This window comes from Cydia amplana, chromosome 21 (genome assembly GCF_948474715.1).
Source record: "Cydia amplana chromosome 21, ilCydAmpl1.1, whole genome shotgun sequence".
NCBI classification, from domain to species: domain Eukaryota; kingdom Metazoa; phylum Arthropoda; class Insecta; order Lepidoptera; family Tortricidae; genus Cydia; species Cydia amplana.
The window spans coordinates 8603158-8622826 of NC_086089.1; the positions used below are offsets into that span (position 1 = coordinate 8603158).

The 19669-nt window shown below is 40.7% G+C and overlaps 1 protein-coding gene across 2 annotated transcripts in view; it reads left to right on the forward strand.

Annotated features, from left to right (window-relative positions):
- LOC134657812 (glutathione synthetase-like) overlaps positions 1 to 19669 on the forward strand; it is a 44356-nt gene that overhangs the window by 18571 nt on the left and 6116 nt on the right. The window contains exons 8-14 of one of the 2 annotated variants that reach the window (XM_063513381.1): positions 580 to 647; positions 1007 to 1111; positions 2288 to 2382; positions 4778 to 4889; positions 5360 to 5495; positions 8010 to 8101; positions 9504 to 9633. In XM_063513381.1, coding sequence (XP_063369451.1) covers positions 580 to 647; positions 1007 to 1111; positions 2288 to 2382; positions 4778 to 4889; positions 5360 to 5495; positions 8010 to 8101; positions 9504 to 9633 — 738 coding nt within the window. Of the gene's footprint in view, positions 1 to 579; positions 648 to 1006; positions 1112 to 2287; positions 2383 to 4777; positions 4890 to 5359; positions 5496 to 6355; positions 6437 to 8009; positions 8102 to 9503; positions 9634 to 19072; positions 19266 to 19669 lie in introns of those variants that run through there. The other variant, XM_063513380.1, reaches the window with a different exon arrangement.

Genomic DNA, 19669 nt, shown 5'->3' on the forward strand with positions numbered 1-19669 from the left:
ATAGTAATTCAAGTATCTATTCGGCATTATTTAGAGGCTTGCAACCTGTTGGTTGAGATGTTATGTAACATCTGCGACCAGCGCTTTCATGAGTTCGAGATATCGGAGACACGGCCCGACATTATAGTAAGTTGACAGTAATTCAAGTATTTACCCGGCATTATAGAGGATTGCGACCTGTTGGTCGAGATGTAATGTAACATTTGCGACCAACGACTTCATGAATTAGAGATATCAGAGATTAGGCCCGACATTATAGTGAGTTAATAGTAATAACTCAAATATCTACCCGGCATTATAGAGGCTTGCGACCTGTTTGCTCGACCCTCGACAACAACTCGTACAACGACCAACTCCATGAGTTTGAGATATCGGATACACGGTAGATAGATCATTATTTTATTTTTCTAATTCAAGTACTCTGCTAACAAAATCGAAGAATATTTTGTGTTAAGTAAATGTCTGGAAATGGGAGGACGAAACAACTGCTCGAAATAGTTCATCATCCAAAGAACATAACCCGATTGTTGTAGAAAGATACGTGAGAAGAAAATTAATAAGTCATTTTGTTGCTTTCAGATATACAGAAAAACACTGAATGAAATATTCGAAGAGGCGTCACTTAACGACAAAAAACAATTAATGCTGTAAGTACTGCTGTAACTTTTTCGTTTGTCTTATTGTTTGTCCCACTGGTGAGCCACCCTTCTCATTTTATACCATAATAGCTCAGGTTCACCCGTAAATCTTATTTTATATAAATATTTATAATTTGCACAAATACAGGTCCTTATTAATATTATGGTCGCAACTCAACATAATCGGTCGCGCTCCCGTACTAAATTTGTTCAGAAGCGCCTATGTGCTATGTGTATGGAAGTTGCAACACGCATCGCTAGAGACCGCAAGTACGAGTGAGACCGAATAATGATAACTTACGAGTCTTCACCCACAGTAGTATTTGAGTTGAGATGGTATCTGCTTATAATGTACCTGTTTGTTTCAGAGACGGTAAAGTGGTCGCCGTGGTGTACTACAGATCTGGGTATGAACCGGCGCAGTATCCGTCTCAAAAGGAATGGGATGCGAGGCTCAGGGTAGAGCGATCCACGTAAGTATTTCTAAACCTGCGGGGCAGCATGGTTTCATTTTTATCGCCTGTCACTATGCACGTCACTTTTGCACTTTTACATACTTGCTAGAACGTGACCGGCATGGTGACAAGCGATAAAAATGTGACCGTGCTACCGCCGCTGGACTTAGGTATTTAAACTCATTATTCGGTAAAAATCTATTTGAATTGTGTTATATTATATCATATGAATGTATTACATAGGTATGATTACTAGGGCCACTTGCCCCATTCCACTAACCCGGGGTTAACCGGTTAAACCTGGAATTGCCATGGTTACAAGTACAATTATGTTGTTTTGTTTGTTTTCTTAATTATTTATCTTATCTCGTTTTTTTTTTAAGTTGTCCCCTACACTTTCTTTTCAAATTTGGGATTTTTTATGTTATTTCTACTCAAAATCACGAGCTCTTTCTATCCTAATAGGAGAAAAAAAGTGTCCCAAAATTTCCATACATTTTTCGATCTTTTCATTCCGCGACCGCCATACAAAGTCTATGAAAAATGGTGACGGAATGGAAATAAAAACCTTGGGACACTTTTTTTCTCCTATTAGGATAGAAAGAGCTCGTGATTCTGAGTAGAAATAACATAAATTTGAAGTAAAAGTGTAGGGGACAACTTTAAAAAAGACGCCCATTTTCTATTTTCGTAATTATTCCTTTTGTGTATCTTTGTAGTGTTTTAATATGTAGCTTTATGTGTTGTCTGTCGTGGCATCACCGAATGGGCCCTACGGAAGACCAGCGCTGGCTTTATAGCTAGCATTATGCTGAGTTGAGTCCATTTCGTGACACACTTATTGATTTCTTCTTTTCTTGCTGTTGTGTTTGTCTGTACAGGTATCGGCATAAAAATCATTCGGCCGAACTAGTGTTACACTAAGGCCTGAGTGGACGCTCGCTCGGCGGGGCGTGCAGCGTGGCTGTGGGCTCACGCGTGATGTGAGCAGCGTTCACTAAGGCCGCTCCTATACGTGCGCATTTGTTTAACATGCACGCCGCACGCCCCGCCCCGCCGCACGCCCAACTCGAGCGTCCACTCAGGCCTTACACTTATGTTTCAGTTTCGGCAAAAAATTCTATTTCGGTCGGACACTAATGATTAAACATAGCTCTGGTCGGTTTATTAGTCGTCAGCTCTTCTTGTCCACAGAGCCATCAAATGTCCGTCCATTCACTACCAGCTGGCTGGTACGAAGAAGGTCCAGCAAGCGCTAGCCGCTCCCGGCGCGCTCGAACAATTCCTAGGTAACGACTTTTTATTTACAGGTACAGATGGTATTTAAATTAAATTGAACAGCATGGACCCTGAATAAGGTATGGCAAGTTGACCTTAATAACTAAATACTTAAAATTACCTTACAAATAGGGCTTGCAATTCGAATATTCGAATATTCGAATTTGTCGAATATTCGACCTGTTTTGATATTCGAATATTCGGCCGCTCAGGTTTCGAATATTCGAATATTTTTTATTGCTATAAAAAATCGAATTTATCCGATGTAGTTACAGTTTCTGTGTGTTTTCCGAGTATTTACAGTGAATGAGGAACGGTAGCTACCCAAATACGAAGGAAATAATATTTTTTTACTGTATTCCTCTCGATAGACTTCGTGAATACAGTGAAACCTAACTCAATTTGAAAGAAAACGAAATCAAAAAGTATGTTATTTTTACGGTGCGCAAGTTTTAAGTTAAAGGGTGTTTATTCAGTACAAGCGTACGTTAAGCGAATTTTTGAAGTCTAAACCTTGCCACTTATCGCAATTCTCAAATTTGATCATACCATACCATCATACCAAACCTGCCCGACTAGGTAATCTAACCATGCACCTTTAGCTGACAAATATCCACCCAGTAGTCAACTAACTTTTTCCCTTAAATATAATATTATATAATTAGCCGACCATTAGGAATAAAAACTTGCCAAAACAAATAAAGTCAATAAAGATTCAAAATACAATGGAATTAAAGGCCTTTTTACAGGCCTGAGTGACTACAAGTTAATTTAAATCGAAAAATAAAGACCTAATAAAAAAAATCTTACATACCTAGGTGTTTGGATGGTTAAAGTTATATTATTTCACGCAACGACGCATTTATAATAAAAGTTTTATCTAGAAATATTGAATACGTCTAATTTTGGCGTTTTACTTGTTTTTATAAAATGTGGGCATCTCATAGTAGGATGATAAAATCTAGTCAATTAAGTAGATAGATATGTAATTCATTACAAAATTATTGGTTTTAGTAAAATTAATTCTCAGTCGTTATACTCGTTATCACTATTGTCAGATGCCATAAATTCTTGATAAGAATAAAATGATTATACATAAACCTTCCTCTTGAATAACTCTATCCTATGTATGCTTAGACCTTTAAAACTAGTTGCGTAGTTTTAAAGATCTAAGCATGCATAGGGACAGACAGACAGCGGGAAGTGATTTTGTTTTATACTATGTTGATGATACATTTTATGGTACGTCCGAGTATGTTGTATGTATGGACGAGCGAAGCCGTTTATTAACAGAAGGCTGGCAATAGTAGGGGAAGTAAATGCAGATATCAGACGGTCTAGCACAACTTGAAGTCGCGCCAGATGTATGGAGTCGCGCGTGAGAACGCAACTCATGCTAGACCGCCAGATATGAATGGAGCAGTATGAAATAGAAATAGAAATTTATTTGCTAGAAATGTGGTAGTAACATGCAATTTAGCGAGTTCAGCACATTTCGCCAATAATCTAGGCATGCAAATTATGTTTTGTTTTAACCTATATTGTACTATACATTATTTACAAACTATTTACATAATATCATATACTCAATGCGATGGCATTACAGTGCAAATATAAATCACTAATATAAATCTTGATAAAATATTTCAAATTAAGCAAAAGTCAACTATAATAAAATAAGAATAAAAATAGTTCTTAAATGTCTAAAAATAACTCCTGTACTGAATAAAAAGCTTTTTCCAATAACCACTTATGCAATTTTGACACAAACCTATGCACTTTTGTCTCAGTCGATGCCGCTTGGCACGATTGTTCCTTGGGTCGTACTGAGTTGATCAAATACCCACGAGATTTAGGGTCGGTTGCACCAAACTGTTTGTCTTCGTTAAAGAGTTCGTTAAATTTCATTGTATGAGAAGTTTTATAGTAAGGGTCACCCTCCGCAATTGACAGACTGATCAACGACACCCGGCGCGCGGCGGTTTACTATGAAACGATGACAAACAATTTGGTGCCCCCGACCCTAACTCTTGGCTTTCCTCCCCTAAAACGTAGGGGATAGTCACTGTATTTCTACCTTTATCACTTAGTCCTCACCTCACCTCCTGAGTGTAAGGCCTGAGTGGACGCGGGGCGTGCGGCGTGCATGTTAAACAAATGCATGCGTATAGGAGCGGCCTTAGTGCACGCTGCTCACATCACGCGTGAGCCCACAGCCACGCTGCACGCCCCGCCGAACGCTCCGCTCCGAGCGTCCACTCAGGCCTTACACTTAGGTAGCAAATCAATGCTATAGCGATTAGAGAATTGATTTTTGGTTTAATATGTACCTATTTGTAACCTTTTTTTACAAATAATAGTTAGCTGCACAAAAAAATATGTAAAGTTTTGTGTCATTTATTGTAGGTGCTGGCGCTATTTCGGGCCGAGTGCGCGATATCTTCACCGGACTGTACTCGCTGGACTTTGACGACAGCGGCGAGCGAGCGGTCGAGATGGCCCTGGCGGACGCTGAACGGTTAGTTGACTGTACCTACCTTTCATCCACTCGTATAGTTCACCTTAACACATTCATTGCCACCCAGCCAAACAAGCCGCGCCAGGCCACAAAAAATCGTCATATGGGACATTATCTAATTTATCTATGAAAAGGGACGCAAGCCCTTACCACCAACCTACCACCACTCTTTAAACACATTCAGTGCCAAAACCCGACTATCGGGTATTTTATGACTTCGTTCCCAGGCCGGACGACCCGATAGTCGGGATCGTGGTACTACAGCTTTATATGTGACGTTATCTATGAAAAGGGACCATATTGTCGATGGCGCTTACGCCATTATTAACAATGCTCCGATAGTAAATAATGTCGCGTGACGCTGTGCGGCGTAAGCGCCATCGACAATAAGGTCCCTTTTCATAGATAATGCCCCATATTGGTTTAGCTTTGCGCACGAATCCTCATTATCTGTATTTGTTTGTGGTCAGGTTCGTGCTAAAACCTCAGCGAGAGGGCGGCGGCAACAACTTGTACGGAGCCGACATACGCGAGGCGTTACTACGGATGAGGCACAGTCGCGAGCGAGCCGCATACATACTTATGGAGCGGATATCACCCCCGCTGGTGAGTATTATACAGTAGTACCCGCTTAATACGATCACGTTTAATACGATTTCCCGCATAATACGCCATTTTACGCCGGTCCCTGCAACTTTAGGCCTGTTTTCATACATTTTTTCACGGTTAATAGGACTCGCGTCCCGCTTAATACGCCTTCTATATATTAATCACCCGTCCCGTTACGCACCATCTGCACGTTTGTGTTATGGACATAACCGTCGTATTGTTTCGCAAAACGCCGTTAGGCAATATTTTTTAATGTGTTTATTACCTACCACAGGTTTTTTTGGTTTTGTCTAATATATTTTGTCGGGTCTTTATCTGCGTGAGAATGCCATCTGCTTGACCGTTATGGACCACGCAGTGCAAGCTATCGCTCCCAGATTTATTTGCAGTCAGTTACTCCATGACTTTCTAGTTGAGGGTATCGTTAGAATTCCTAGATTATTTAACCCCGTGTGTATTTATATACCTACCTACACTTAAATTTAATTCACTCATTATCACCGCTATCATAGTTTCTTTTCACGTTTAATACGATTTCCCGTTTAAGACGCTGTTTTTGCTAGGTCCCTTCAGAATCGTCTTAAGCGGGTTTTACTGTATAAGTTATATATGTAGCCGCATACATACTTATGGAGCGGATATTACCCCCGCTGGTGAGTATTATTATTTTATTCATCATCCTTCTTAGGCTAGGGTTTTTATAATATGAATATAAAAGTAAAATATAAAAACACTTACAAAACAATAAAAAATACATAAGTATAAACACATTATAAAAAACCTAACCTAGGATGCCGCCAGCAGCGGGGCAAGGCCCAAGCTACCGCTGGTGAGTATTATATAACTTGTATAGAGCTGTTCGCGAAGCGTTACTACGGATGAGACACAGTCGCGAGCGAGCCGCATACATACTTATGGAGCGGATATTACCCCCGCTGGTTTGTTTACACATATTAACTCTACACCTTTCGTTACTACAAGAACTATTTTATAATAAAAAGTAATGAATAGAATATTTTTTTCACCTCACGCCCATGTAAGAAAGAAAGAAGGAAAGAAAATAGATTTATTTACGTCAAACTAAACCAGTTAATTACATAAGATATATAAAAGAGGTAGACTTTAAAAAGGACCCCCACTCAGTGTAATGCTACGCTAAGCCGCAGCGCTGATTTTCAGTGGGGACCTAACTTATAATTAACTTAAGGCTAATAAGGAATAGAGGTAAATTAACACGTAGAGGGAAAAAACTAATAAAATGGATAAACCCGTAATTAAAAGAAGAAAGTTAAATAAAACAAAACAAATGAAACACTTTGGGTAAGAACGATGTAAAAATTATATGAACTGAAATGCTACAAACTAATGCTAAAAAAGTTAAATATTTCAATTTTGCGCAAAGATAATTAATGACATGGGGTTGTTGCTGCCGCTAAATGTTTTGGGTTTTAAAACACAGCATTCGACATTTATATTTGAAACTGTTAACGGTAGCGAAACGGCCGAGTCACATATTTTGACTAAGGTGCAGAGTTTGTGAAGTTAGGGCTTGTAGAGTTAGAAGCTTGGTTCTACAAGAGATCTCATTACTTTTTGACAGTGCGACCCTTATGGTTTCGTCTTGGCAACATTTTACATGAAAATGTGTTTTGTGGGATGTGTTTTTCTTTGCTTGTATGTAAATCCCATGTTGACGTGTAAAAGTGCCCTTGTGGCATATTTGCTGAATAAATGTTGATGTTTGGATGTTCCTACGGGACTCTAAAACTGGAGTGTAATATTGACACTAGTTCCTAGGCCTTGTTCACTTCGGAATTTTATAAAAGGGTATTTGACATTTTTTTATGAATGGTATCAGTCGATCAGGTTTGCTTTGAGGATCAAATGTCTGTATGGGACCCATTGTCTTAAAGCTATACAAAAGTCACAAATGATGATCAAAGTCTGGCACCCGCACTTTACTGACGAAACGCTTCTAACAAAATGGCAATACATCGTGACGTCACCATGTAACGTTAGAAGCCGTTTCAATGTATGGAAAACAAGGAAATTGCGATTTTGTCGGTGAAATATTGCGTTTATGTATATGCTGGTTGCTGTACAATTTTTTTTTAAATAAAATGTAATTAAGAAATCCAATGATATCATTATTTTTTTCCTATTTGAAAGTAAAAAACATTTTTTTTTTAACTTTAAGGCCTTGCATTTTTGTATTATTCCCATATATTTTTTAAATTTCCAATGTATTGTGATAAATTGCTCATTTTCTATCTATTTAACTAGATTTAGTTATAAAATTCAACATGTGTCAAATACCCTAAGTGTAAGTCCTGAGTGGACGCTCGGAGCGGAGCGTTCGGCGGGGCGTGCAGCGTGGCTGTGGGCTCACGCGTGATGTGAGCAGCGTGCACTAAGGCCGCTACTATACGTTTGCATTTGCATTTAACATGCACGCCGCACGCCCAACTTGAGCGTCCACTCAGGCCTTACACTAATGTCGTGTTATTGCAGGTGTCCGGGTACGTGGTGCGGCCGGGCGGGCCGGTGCCGCCGCCGCTCACGGACCTGGTCTCCGAGTTGGGGATCTTCGGCGTCATCATCGGGTAACTATACCAGCTCTGAGACCTGTACACCTTGAGAACCCCGTCGGCTCCGTCATTTTGGAACATTTCTCAAAACTGGATCGTCGAAAAATATATACATTGTCGAACCTGCTTACAAAGTTTACGAGGAGCAGACTTTAGCTTTACTTTAGTAGTGGTAGTAAATCACTTTATTGTACAAAAATAGGTTCAAATGAAATTCACATATATTTAGGTACAAAGGCGAACTTATCCCTATAAGGGATCTCTTCCAGCTAACCTACTTTAAACTTTAGTATTTTTTTAAACTGAAACCGGGTCCGGTGGCCGGGTGGTCTAGCGGTCAGGACGTTTGCCGCGTAAGCTGCAGACGCGGGTTCGATTCCCGCCTCGGCCACCGGTGGACTTGGTCACTTTTGATTTGGTGTATAATTTGATGTTTTACGTCATATTATAAGGAAAATAGCTCACCCCCGCCGACCTCTGATGATGATATCTAATTCAGTTTATAATTTAATACCTGGGAGACCGAGCTTTGCTCGAAAAACACATAAAAATTCAAAAATGCTCGTTTTCCCAGAGATAAGACCTAGCTAGATAGATTTTTCGCCCCCGTAAACCCCCATATAGTAAATTTCATCGAAATCGTTAGAGCCGTTTCCGAGATCCCCGAAATATATACAGGGTGCTTCCTGTAACAGGAGCAATAAATTAAACTGTAGGCTGTACTCCTCAAACTAACCAACATTTGTTCAGCAACTTTTAAAAATTATGAATCCTTTAGACTTCCTCTTTTTCATACAAAATAAATATTGCCTTCAATGTACGCTGACATCAGTGTGTTTGACGTTGCTTGTCACGCTTTAAAGTCTTTAAACATAACAAAATTTGCAATACATTGCGTCTTAGAATAAACTTTAAAGTGTAATAAAAATCAAAACCTGAGTTATTTTCAAAAGTTGCTGAACAAATGTTGGTCCGTTTGAGGAGTACATCCTACAGTTTAATTTATTGCTCCTGTTACAGGAAGCACTCTTTATATGTATATATAAACAAATAAACAAGAATTGCTAGTTTAAAGGTATTAGATTAGATAGATATACAGCATATGCAGTTTTTCTTCTTATTAAAATCGATGACATGGCTCCTAAGAACAGATCTTCGTATGTCTTAAAGTTTCAGACTTTCCCATACTGACCGATTTAAATGAGACACCCTGTATAGTAGTGTGTGTGTGTGTAGTGTGACTGCTTAAAAACTACATTAAAAACACTAATCAAAAAATATTTCATAAAATAATTTGATTTGTTTCTTAGTTGTTTTAATTAAAATATTTAATTATGTGTCTTCCAGTGTTTAGTATTTTTATTTACAGTTGTCATTTTCACTGTTTTTACTTTTTAATCGCTGATTTTTTTTCCAGATCCAAAGACAAGATCTACAGCAACCGGCAGGTGGGTCACATGCTGCGCACGAAGCTCGCGGACGCCAACGAGGGAGGAGTCGCCGCCGGCCTCGGGGCTCTCGACTCGCCCTACCTGCTCGATCTGTAACCGTTCGTACCGGGTGCTCGATCTGTAACCGTTCATACCGGGCGCTCGATCTGTAACCGTTCGTACCGGGCGCTCGATCTGTAACCGTTCGTACCGGGCGCTCGATCTGTAACCGTTCGTACCGGGCGCTCGATCTGTAACCGTTCGTACCGGGCGCTCGATCTGTAACCGTTCGTACCGGGCACTCGATCTGTAACCGTTCGTACCGGGCACTCGATCTGTAACCGTTCGTACCGGGCACTCGATCTGTAACCGTTCGTACCGGGCACTCGATCTGTAACCGTTCGTACCGGGCACTCGATCTGTAACCGTTCTTACCGGGCACTCGATCTGTAACCGTTCGTACCGGGCACTCGATCTGTAACCGTTCGTACATGGTACTCGATCTGTAACCGTTCGTACCGGGTACTCGATCTGTAACCGTTCGTACCGGGCACTCGATCTGTAACCGTTCGTCCCGGGCACTCGATCTGTAACCGTTCGTACCGGGCACTCCATCTGTAACCGTTCGTACCGGGCACCCGATCTGTAACCGTTCGTACCGGGCACTCGAGCTGTAACCGTTCGTACCGGGCATTCGATCTGTAACCGTTCGTACCGGGCACTCGATCTGTAACCGTTCGTACCGTGCACTCGATCTGTAACCGTTCGTACCGGGCACTCGATCTGTAACCGTTCGTACCGGGCACTCGATCTGTAACCGTTCGTACCGGGCACTCGATCTGTAACCGTTCGTACCGGGCACTCGATCTGTAACCGTTCGTACCGGGCACTCGATCTGTAACCGTTCGTACCGGGCACTCGATCTGTAACCGTTCGTACCGGGCACTCGATCTGTAACCGTTCGTACCGGGCACTCGATCTGTAACCGTTCGTACCGGGCACTCGATCTGTAACCGTTCGTACCGGGCACTCGATCTGTAACCGTTCGTACCGGGCACTCGATCTGTAACCGTTCGTACCGAGTACTCGATCTGTAACCGTTCGCACCAATAGAGGTCGCGCTCGAAGCCCTAGCAATAGGCTACATGACTAATTTTTGTTATGGTATCAATCTATCGGGTTTATTTTTAGGATCAAATGTCTATATGGGACCCATTGCATTAAAGTAACACAAAAGTCAGAAATTGTAGTCAAAGTCCGACAGTCGCACTTCACTCGCGAAACGCCCTATACAAAACGGCCAGAGGCCGTGACGTCATCGCCCACGTTGTAGTATGGACAAAACAAGAAAATTGCGTTTTTGTCGGTGAAATATTGCGTTTATGTATATAGTTGCTATACAATTTTTTTTTCGGTGAAATGTAAGGAATCGAATGGTACCCTTACTTTTATCGTTTTTGAAAGTTAAAAAAAACTTAAATTTTGAAACTTTCAGGTCCTGTATTTTTGTAATTTTTCAATATTTTATTTTATTATCCACATTATTGTGATAAATTGCTCGTTTGCTATCTATTTTACTAGATTTTGTTATAAAATTCAACATGTGTCAACATCCCTATTGACTGAATCGTCCAGAAATCATGTGATCATATTTGGCCTATTTTTGACCCCCCTCCACCCCCTTGGTGATATTTAGTGATTTTAACTCAAACCCCATGCCACAAGATCACGTGATAATTAGGGTACTCTTAGACGCTAAGCAAGTCTAATGTCGTTTCTTCTGCATTGCGTATATATCTCTCAAAAACAGGCATCGTTAAAATCTGATATAAAATAGAGCGGATTTATATTTGGTCTGCTTAAACTTTTGAGTAATATTGTTGTTTTTGGCTTTCCCGCTTTGAAAAAAAAATTACATGTGATATCTTCTCTGATCCACCACCGTGCTAATTCGTGATATTTTCCTTACCCCCACCCCCCCTCTAAACGATCACATGATTTCTGGACGACCCCAAAAGCGTTCTCACATTGTCCCCACCGATACCGGATGTAAAATGTCATTCTATGGAACTTGCTAACTATGTAAATAAAAATCACTAGTAAATTCATCATTCAGAGACAATTCCAATATGGCGGTTTGTTTACATAGTTAGCAAGTTGCATAGAATGACACTTTAGGATCCGTCCGCGTAGTCAGGCCGCGAAGGCGCCGTCTGTTGCTGTCACGCACACTACAACAAACATTATGCATACACATACGCACACAATAGTATTTTATACAATCGTGATATAATGGAGAGCTTTTCAGTCGAGTACCCTAAGTAAGGTACGAGATTGAAAAGCTTGATTATATCACTATTGTATACAATACTTTTTCTACGAGTCAACAAAAAATACTTAAAACTAGTAGAAGAATCATATATGTAGGTAAAAAAACCAGAAGTATACAGCTAAGATGCGCGAGCAGCCGCGATACCTTCATACTCGTACGCGACCCGGCCCCCGCGCCCCGCGCCCCCGGCCGGTTGGTCAACGACATCTTCTCGTAACTCATGAGGCCCTGGTACTTGCTCCGCGCTTTCGATTGGTCAATTTCATTATAGTTGACTAAACTGTATCGAAATGAATATTATAGTTGACTAAACTGTATCGAAATGAATATTATAGTTGAGTTGGGGTCCCATAGTGAAAAAGTATGCGATTTCACTTTGGTATACGAAGTCTTAATTTATCTTAAAGCATTGCAGTCAACGAGTAGAAAAGCAAATATTATCAGTCAGATAGCTGACGGGGGTTCCGACATGGCTCAATTTATCGGAAGGCACCTATGAGAAAAACTGCTGCAGAAGAGTGCCATGGCATCATGATCGTTTTTAGGGTTCCGTACCTCAAAAGGAAAAAACGGAACCCTTATAGGATCACTCGTGCGTCTGTCTGTCTGTCCGACCCTTCCCCCCTTTATCTCTGAAACTACTGGGGCTAAAATTAAAAAAAAATACATAAAATATACTTGGTCAAGCAGATCTTGTCAGTAGAAAAAGGCGGCAGAAAAATATAGGCGCGAAGGGATATCGTCCCATAAAAATTTTGAATTTCGCGCCTTTTTTTACTGACAAGATTTGCTTGACCAGCTTCTTTACCTATAGATGACAGGAAAAGCTATTAGAAATGTGCAGTCAAGCGTGAGTCGGACTTAATGTACGGAACCCTTGGAACGCGAGTCCGACTCGCACTTGGCCGGTTTTATATGTCTATTGACCTAAACTGCAATTTACCGATGTCGCAATATACTTAATTCAGATTCCGCATTTTTAAAAGTAATTTATTTTACTTGAGCATGTACACTGTACAGTCAGCAGCAATAGTTGCTAAGCGGGCGAGGTGTTCAAAATGATCTTGACGCGACTTTATTGTTAAGAGAGTAAAAGCGTGTCAAGGTAATTTTGAACACCTCGCCCGCGTAGCAACTTCTGCTGCTGACTGTACCTAATTATATTTTTATTCTTTACTAGAATGCATTCCAAAGAATTTATTATTACTATTTTCATGAAATAATTCGATTGGGTTTGTACAGTAAACTTAGTATAGATAACTAAACGAACAAATCAGAAAACTTCTACTACTAGTCCTTTTGATTCTTCAAAAACAAATTATAGTCTGTCAAGCCATTTCCGTCAGTAGACCAAAAGCGGCAAATATAAAAAAACGGGTTGCACTCCGGGAGTGCCGCCAGAAGTGAAAACTCAATGACTAGTGCAAAATGTCTGCAGCACTAGGTATGTATAATTGAGGTTAACGCCATCTAGCGTTATTTCGTCGCATTACTTGAAACCCCTAAGCACATCACTGTTAGTACTCGAGTTATATTAATACCAGTTAGAGGGAAACTCACTAGATGGCATTCAAATCAATAAAGAAAAACTCAATGACATTGAAGTAACAGTTTTTCGATCAGGTCACGTGTCCGTCTTACGTCTTACGGTCACGTGACACCTGTCACGAGTTTAACATTGTTTCCCCATCACAAAAAGTGCACAGCGCCGCTAAAGAAGATTTAACTTAAAAATGTAGGCGCGAAGAAGTTTGGGTGGTGGTTAGGTATCTTCCCATAGAAAATTTGAATTTCGCGCCTTTTTTTAGTGATAAAGTTGTTTGACAGACTATTAAACTTCTTGAAACTTATGTTTTATAGCTGGTCAACCAAATCTTGTCAGTAAAAAGGCGCGAAATTCGAATTTTCTATGGGACGATATCCCTTCGCGCCTACATTTTTCATATTTGCCGTCTTTTTCTACTGACAAGATCTGGTTGACCAAGTATATTGAAACGTATACAAGTATTTTGATTTGTTCGTTAATTGGTGCTGTATAGGCTATATGATATAAACTTATGTAATGAAATATGTTTTTTACGATTTTGACTACGGAATAAACACAATAAATTAATGGATATGTTTTATTTTACGCCTATTTCGTACAGTCGCCTTCAGATATATCGGAGCGGCCCAGGTGCTCATAAATATTTCACGACTCTAACGCCTTGACAATAGAGGCGTGTTCAGATATTTGTGAACGCCTTGGCTGCTCCGATATATCTGATGGCGACTGTACATATTGACCATATTGTATGAACAATCCGTACAAACAGTCCGCCGGCATCGTGATAATAGCTTCGGCTGTTTGTAATAATTTCCAACTATGCATTTACCCACCTTTCATTGTGATATTTAACCTTTTGTACGCCAATGGCCGATATATCCGCACCGTAGGGTCAACGCCAAAGACCGATTAATCGGTCACAGACCACAGAGCAACATCGACCTACGTGCATATACATGAAGTTCAACTTCAGTTTTGACACTTCAATGAAGTGGCGTCTGAGTGACAGCTTTTGTGTTTGACACGGCGTGGAAAAGGTTAAGCCGTCTCCAGACGAGTTAGGCAAATCGACCGATTTGATCAGGAAAATAATTGGCGCCAACCCCATCTAGCGTCCACACGTATACTAACTTCGAAAATTGGCATTTTTGTGTCCGCACCTGGTTGACCAATATTTAATTAACCTTTTCGACGCCGTGTCAAACACAAAAACTGTCACGCTGACGCCACGTCACCGAAGTGTCAAAACTGAAATTGAACTTTATGCATATGCACGTAGGTCTATGTTGCTCTGTGATATGTGACCGATTAATCGGTCTTTGGCGTTGAACCTACGGTGCGGATATATGGGTCATTGGCGTCCAAAAGGTTAAGAAAGTGGTAGCAAGCCAAGTCAATGTACCCAAGCCCCGTCGATACGCATATCGAGTTACTGTGGGCTATTTAACGTACTTGCCGAGGGCGTTGCCACTAGCAAACCATTGAAGCTTGGTCTTCGGATTGTCGTTATATGGCGTTATTCATAAACGGCTGCTAACTTAATCAGTTGATGATCGTCGTTTGTCCCTATCTGTCGATATGCCATAGAGAGGGACAAACGACGATCATCAGCTAATTAACTTTAGCAGACGTTTATGAATAACGCCGATAGTGTTTTGTTCATTTTTGTCCTATCCACTTACCTAAAGCTTTGGTTTCCTCCGATAGCGGTGCCGTCATATAGCGGCCGTCTCCATAAAAATACTACGAACGTCATCCATATTTAGCCGTATTATTTAGTATGGAGACGGCCGCTAATATATGACGGCACCGCTATCCTAGGAAAACCGATCTTAACAGTGTACTTTGCAATTATAGAGGTCAATTTATAATGGCCATAACTGACATGTACAAAGTGTATTGTACAATACATATGTTGACGTTAGAATGCTAAAAGGGTGTAAGTATAGCACTTTTCAAACGGTTGTATGTTCCTTTCCTTCGGATTCAGACAATAGCTGGATAGAAAGTACACTTACGTAGAAAATTTATTCTGGTCTCTTAAGGTAAGGGCGGGACTTAGCATTTTTCCCGTGATTTAATATAATGATAACTGATAAGATAAGAGGTTTTTTACACACAAGCAAACATTAAAAACATGCAAGCTTCTACGGCGCTAGCTATGTAGCGAACGAAAGAGAGGTAAATAACGAAATTTTATTGTCAATGTTCGCGATAGTCCTCAGGACGCAGGTAATAATAAGCATAATAATAATTTATTTATAAACATCATATTACAGTGATTGCCTTAAAGACTAGAAACTCTGCTTCCTAAATAGGTATAACCTGTACTTTAGGGTAAACAGCGCTCCTCCCCAGAATATTAGTTGTAGATGTTTATATTTTATACAATTTTTTTTTACAATTTTTATACAAAAAAGAGAAAAAGACAATTTGTAATGAGAGAGACGTATGATGTTCGCCGTAGCTCCCCGCGCATAAACTGGATCTGATGATATGATTGCATAATAGGCCCCACAGACGTCATCGATAATTAAATGCGATTTGCGGTACACTGCCGACTACTGAGGAGCAACGAATTAGCTCGATCGATCAAACGCCGCAATGTATCAAAAATCGCATGCGATATCGTTGAGGTTTGTAGAGCGGTATTATCGTGTTCGATATTCAAAGAAGCCATTGACATATAATATCTATGGATGGTCTAATGGGGCACTATGGTACTAGTTCAGCGATGTTACTCACGAATTCCAGCCAATCGTGCACTCTAACGCAACTAGTTGCGACCTATAGCGCGCGTAATGCGAACTCGTCAACCAATCGCGCGCGTGATGCGTACTCATCAACCAATCGCGTTGTAGCGATTTCACACCGCTGTACTGGCCCCTGTCATGCCTCATTATTATTGCCCGTAAAGCCAGTCCCTAGATATCTATGTCAATGAAAGAAGCCTTGTGTGTGCGAGTGTGCTGCAGTGGAGTGTAGTATGAACTAATTAGGCTACGTTACCTATAATCCGCGAGACGGCGGCAAGCGTCGCCGTCTGCCAAAACTCCGTGCCTTATAAAGACTGAATTAAAAAAGTTCCTATTAGAATTTGAATTTAAAAAGTTTCACGCGGCTTTAGAATTAAAAAAAAAATCGCGTGGCTTTAGATATTGAAACGACGAATTTGAGAAACTGAAATTGTTGTGAGTCATACTAATGTTTTAGTTTTTAGCATTATCTAAATAATCGGTGAATATATTTTTAGTTTTCCTATAAATTTCAAGTTACCAATCGAATTATAAATTTATAATGAATGCGTAACAATATTTAATGAAAAAATTTATTAGTAAATTAGGTGCAAAAGTGAATGTTGATGTGTTTATTATCGGAACTAAAAAACACTTGTTTTGGCAGAGAGGAAACAAGTTAGGTAAGTTTTTTTTTACCTACGTTTAAGAAGTGTTTAGGTACAACTTGTTTTTTTGAGGTGAAATGGATCCTGGCTTTGGAGACTTGTCTGTCAGAACAAAATTAGACGCAGGTAAAACCTATGCTAGCGCCATCTTTAAAAACCTTTCACAGTTGCCAACTCTATTGGACTTGTTGTTTTATTTCAGTACCGTAAATACGATATAATTGAATATTATGTACCTAGGGGCTGTTCATAAATGACGTCATCTATTTTGGCGATTTGTGACCCCCCTCCTAAAATCATCCAAAAATTATGCTTCGAATGACCCCGTTTCCTCCTACGTCATGCTAATGCTACCATCACCCGATGATCAGACCCCCCCCCCCCAATTTGAAATGACGTAATGAATTACATATGTCTTTTTAACTACTACGTTTAATTTCTTTACCATTGACCCAATATCGAATCAAAATTTTTTAATAAAAGCAATCAGCGTTCTCAGAAATTACCTCGTTTAATTATTCAGCATGTCAATCAATTAATTATGTTAATCAAGTTTTTAACTGGCATATCAACTTAGGTTAAATGGTTCATAATTATCGGTAAATAATAGCGTTTATAATAAAAGTAATGTTTTTATACTTAACATGTATTTAGTTTTACTTAGTTGTTATTTTTAGGCTTTATGTAAATATTGTTTCATTTGTACCTTCATGTATTGTGCAATAAAGGTTTCCAATCAAAAGTCATTAACGTAGTATAATTTTGTATAATGATCATGTCACAACGACTCATAGTTTCTAAGATATTATAAGCGAAAAACCGAAAAATGGAACCTTCAAATCAAACCACCCTACCCGCGCTCAAGGGCTACGGCCGGGGACTTTTGATATTTTCACCTCCTAACGAGTCCAAACAAAGTTACCTACTAAGTTAAAAATGTGTCCCAAGCATTTCCCTCTATACCTTTTCGTTGCCTGACCTAAATGTAGTCAATATGATGGGTGCTGATGCTGAAGGGGCGGCTACAGGGTCTGAGCCTAGGGCGGCAAAGACTGCAAATCCGCCACTGCAAGCCAACATGACTATCATTGACGGAAAACGACAATCGCAACTTGGCGTTTGTCGATTGATAGCTAATTGTCATCTTGGCTAGGCCCCTGACCTATCACACACACACACACAGCGTCCATAAGGTACTGTGACTGTGCTTACCAGGCGGGTTGTATGCTTGTTTGCCACTGGCCGCTACGTTTGGCTGCCTCCTATTGTCAAGGCGGTAAAGTGTCTGCTCAGGTATTTTTGAGCACCTCGGCCGCTCCGATATGCGACGGCGTCGTACCTAAATCGTTAACTTTTGTAATGTCCACAGAAAAGAACGCTGGGTTACCTATTTTTAAATATGTATATGCAAAAACAGTTCCTACATTTCATCTTGCAAAGCTGGGCTTCCATCATCTATCGTAATAATTGAATGCCAGACTCAATTGTAGTACTTCTCGTAATTGGCATCCCGTTAGCCTAGATGTGAACTACTGTTTCCAATAAATAGTACTGCCAACATCACGAGTACCGTAAACCATAGACTAGGAATCCTCTAGACGGAGTTTAGAGCAATTATTTCATGAAACCGATGCTGCCAAAAATACTGGGGTGCGGGGGACGAGGTGAGCGACTCCCTTGCCATGATTGGTCCGTTCAAAGACACGGACGTCACACAAAGACACTTTGACTCGAAAATGGAGTAAAACTACTTACCGTATATTTGTGGCAGAGGGGGTAGCGCTATTATGCTCAGTCTGGAGGATATCTTGTCTGTGCCGTAAACCCACCCAACTTTAGTCCGAAGTCTCCCAAATATGGTCCAAAACAAACTCGGGTGTCTTCGTTTCGTCTATGTATAACGATCACGACCGGTTTTTAACTATAAACTGAAATATATGTCATATATTAAAGAAAAAGTGACGAAGCCCTCCAGTGGTGGAGGCCGGATTGGAACCGGCGTCTTTAGCAATCCGGGCTAACGCTTTGAGCCCCTTGGCCACAAAATAAGTAATCCCCCCCCACGTAAGTGGCCCCCGCCACGGTGGAACCCGTCCCAATTTCTCGACTATATATGCTTAATATAAAACTTACTAAGACTAGGCGTCTTTGACCAACTCTAAGGGCAAGCAATATGCGCTTGCACCTCCTATACATTGTCCTTACGGAATTACGATATAGCGAGAGAGACTGGTGCTGCCATTTAAACACAACTCCTATAAGCATTCTTTTCTAGACTTGAACCATGAAGTACCCCCCCTTGATGCAGCGCCTGGGCACCCCCAAGCCGCAGCTGGTCTCCCACCACTCGGACTACACCGCCGGCGAGACGGTGGGCGGGCTCAGCGTGCTGTTCACCGTGCTGTGCATAGTCGACCTGTTCGGGGTGTTCCCGGTCATCGCGCTGCCTAAGAGCGTCATCGCGTGTGGTGAGTTTTCTAACGTGTAAGGCAGTGGTTCCTAACCTTTTCACTCCGGTCACCCCTATGACTAACTAGGGAACCTGATTTTACCCCTCCTCCCAATGGTAATAAAAAATAAAACGTGTACGTTTGTTGTATTGTTATATTAGGTTAGCTTATTTACCCCCGTAAAATACCAGTTTTACCCCCACGGGGGTAATTACCCCTAGGTTAGGAACCACTGGTGTAAGGGCTTATTTAGACGGCGCGCGAACTCGTATACGATTTTAGTTACATTGCAGACCATTGTGATTACATAAATTCAGCCGACCGATCAAACGACGCAATGAAACAGGCATGCGAGTTCTCGCCCCGTCTAAATGAGCCCCGACAGTGGCCAGTGTCTTTTGAGCGTCGGCTTCTAATAGTCA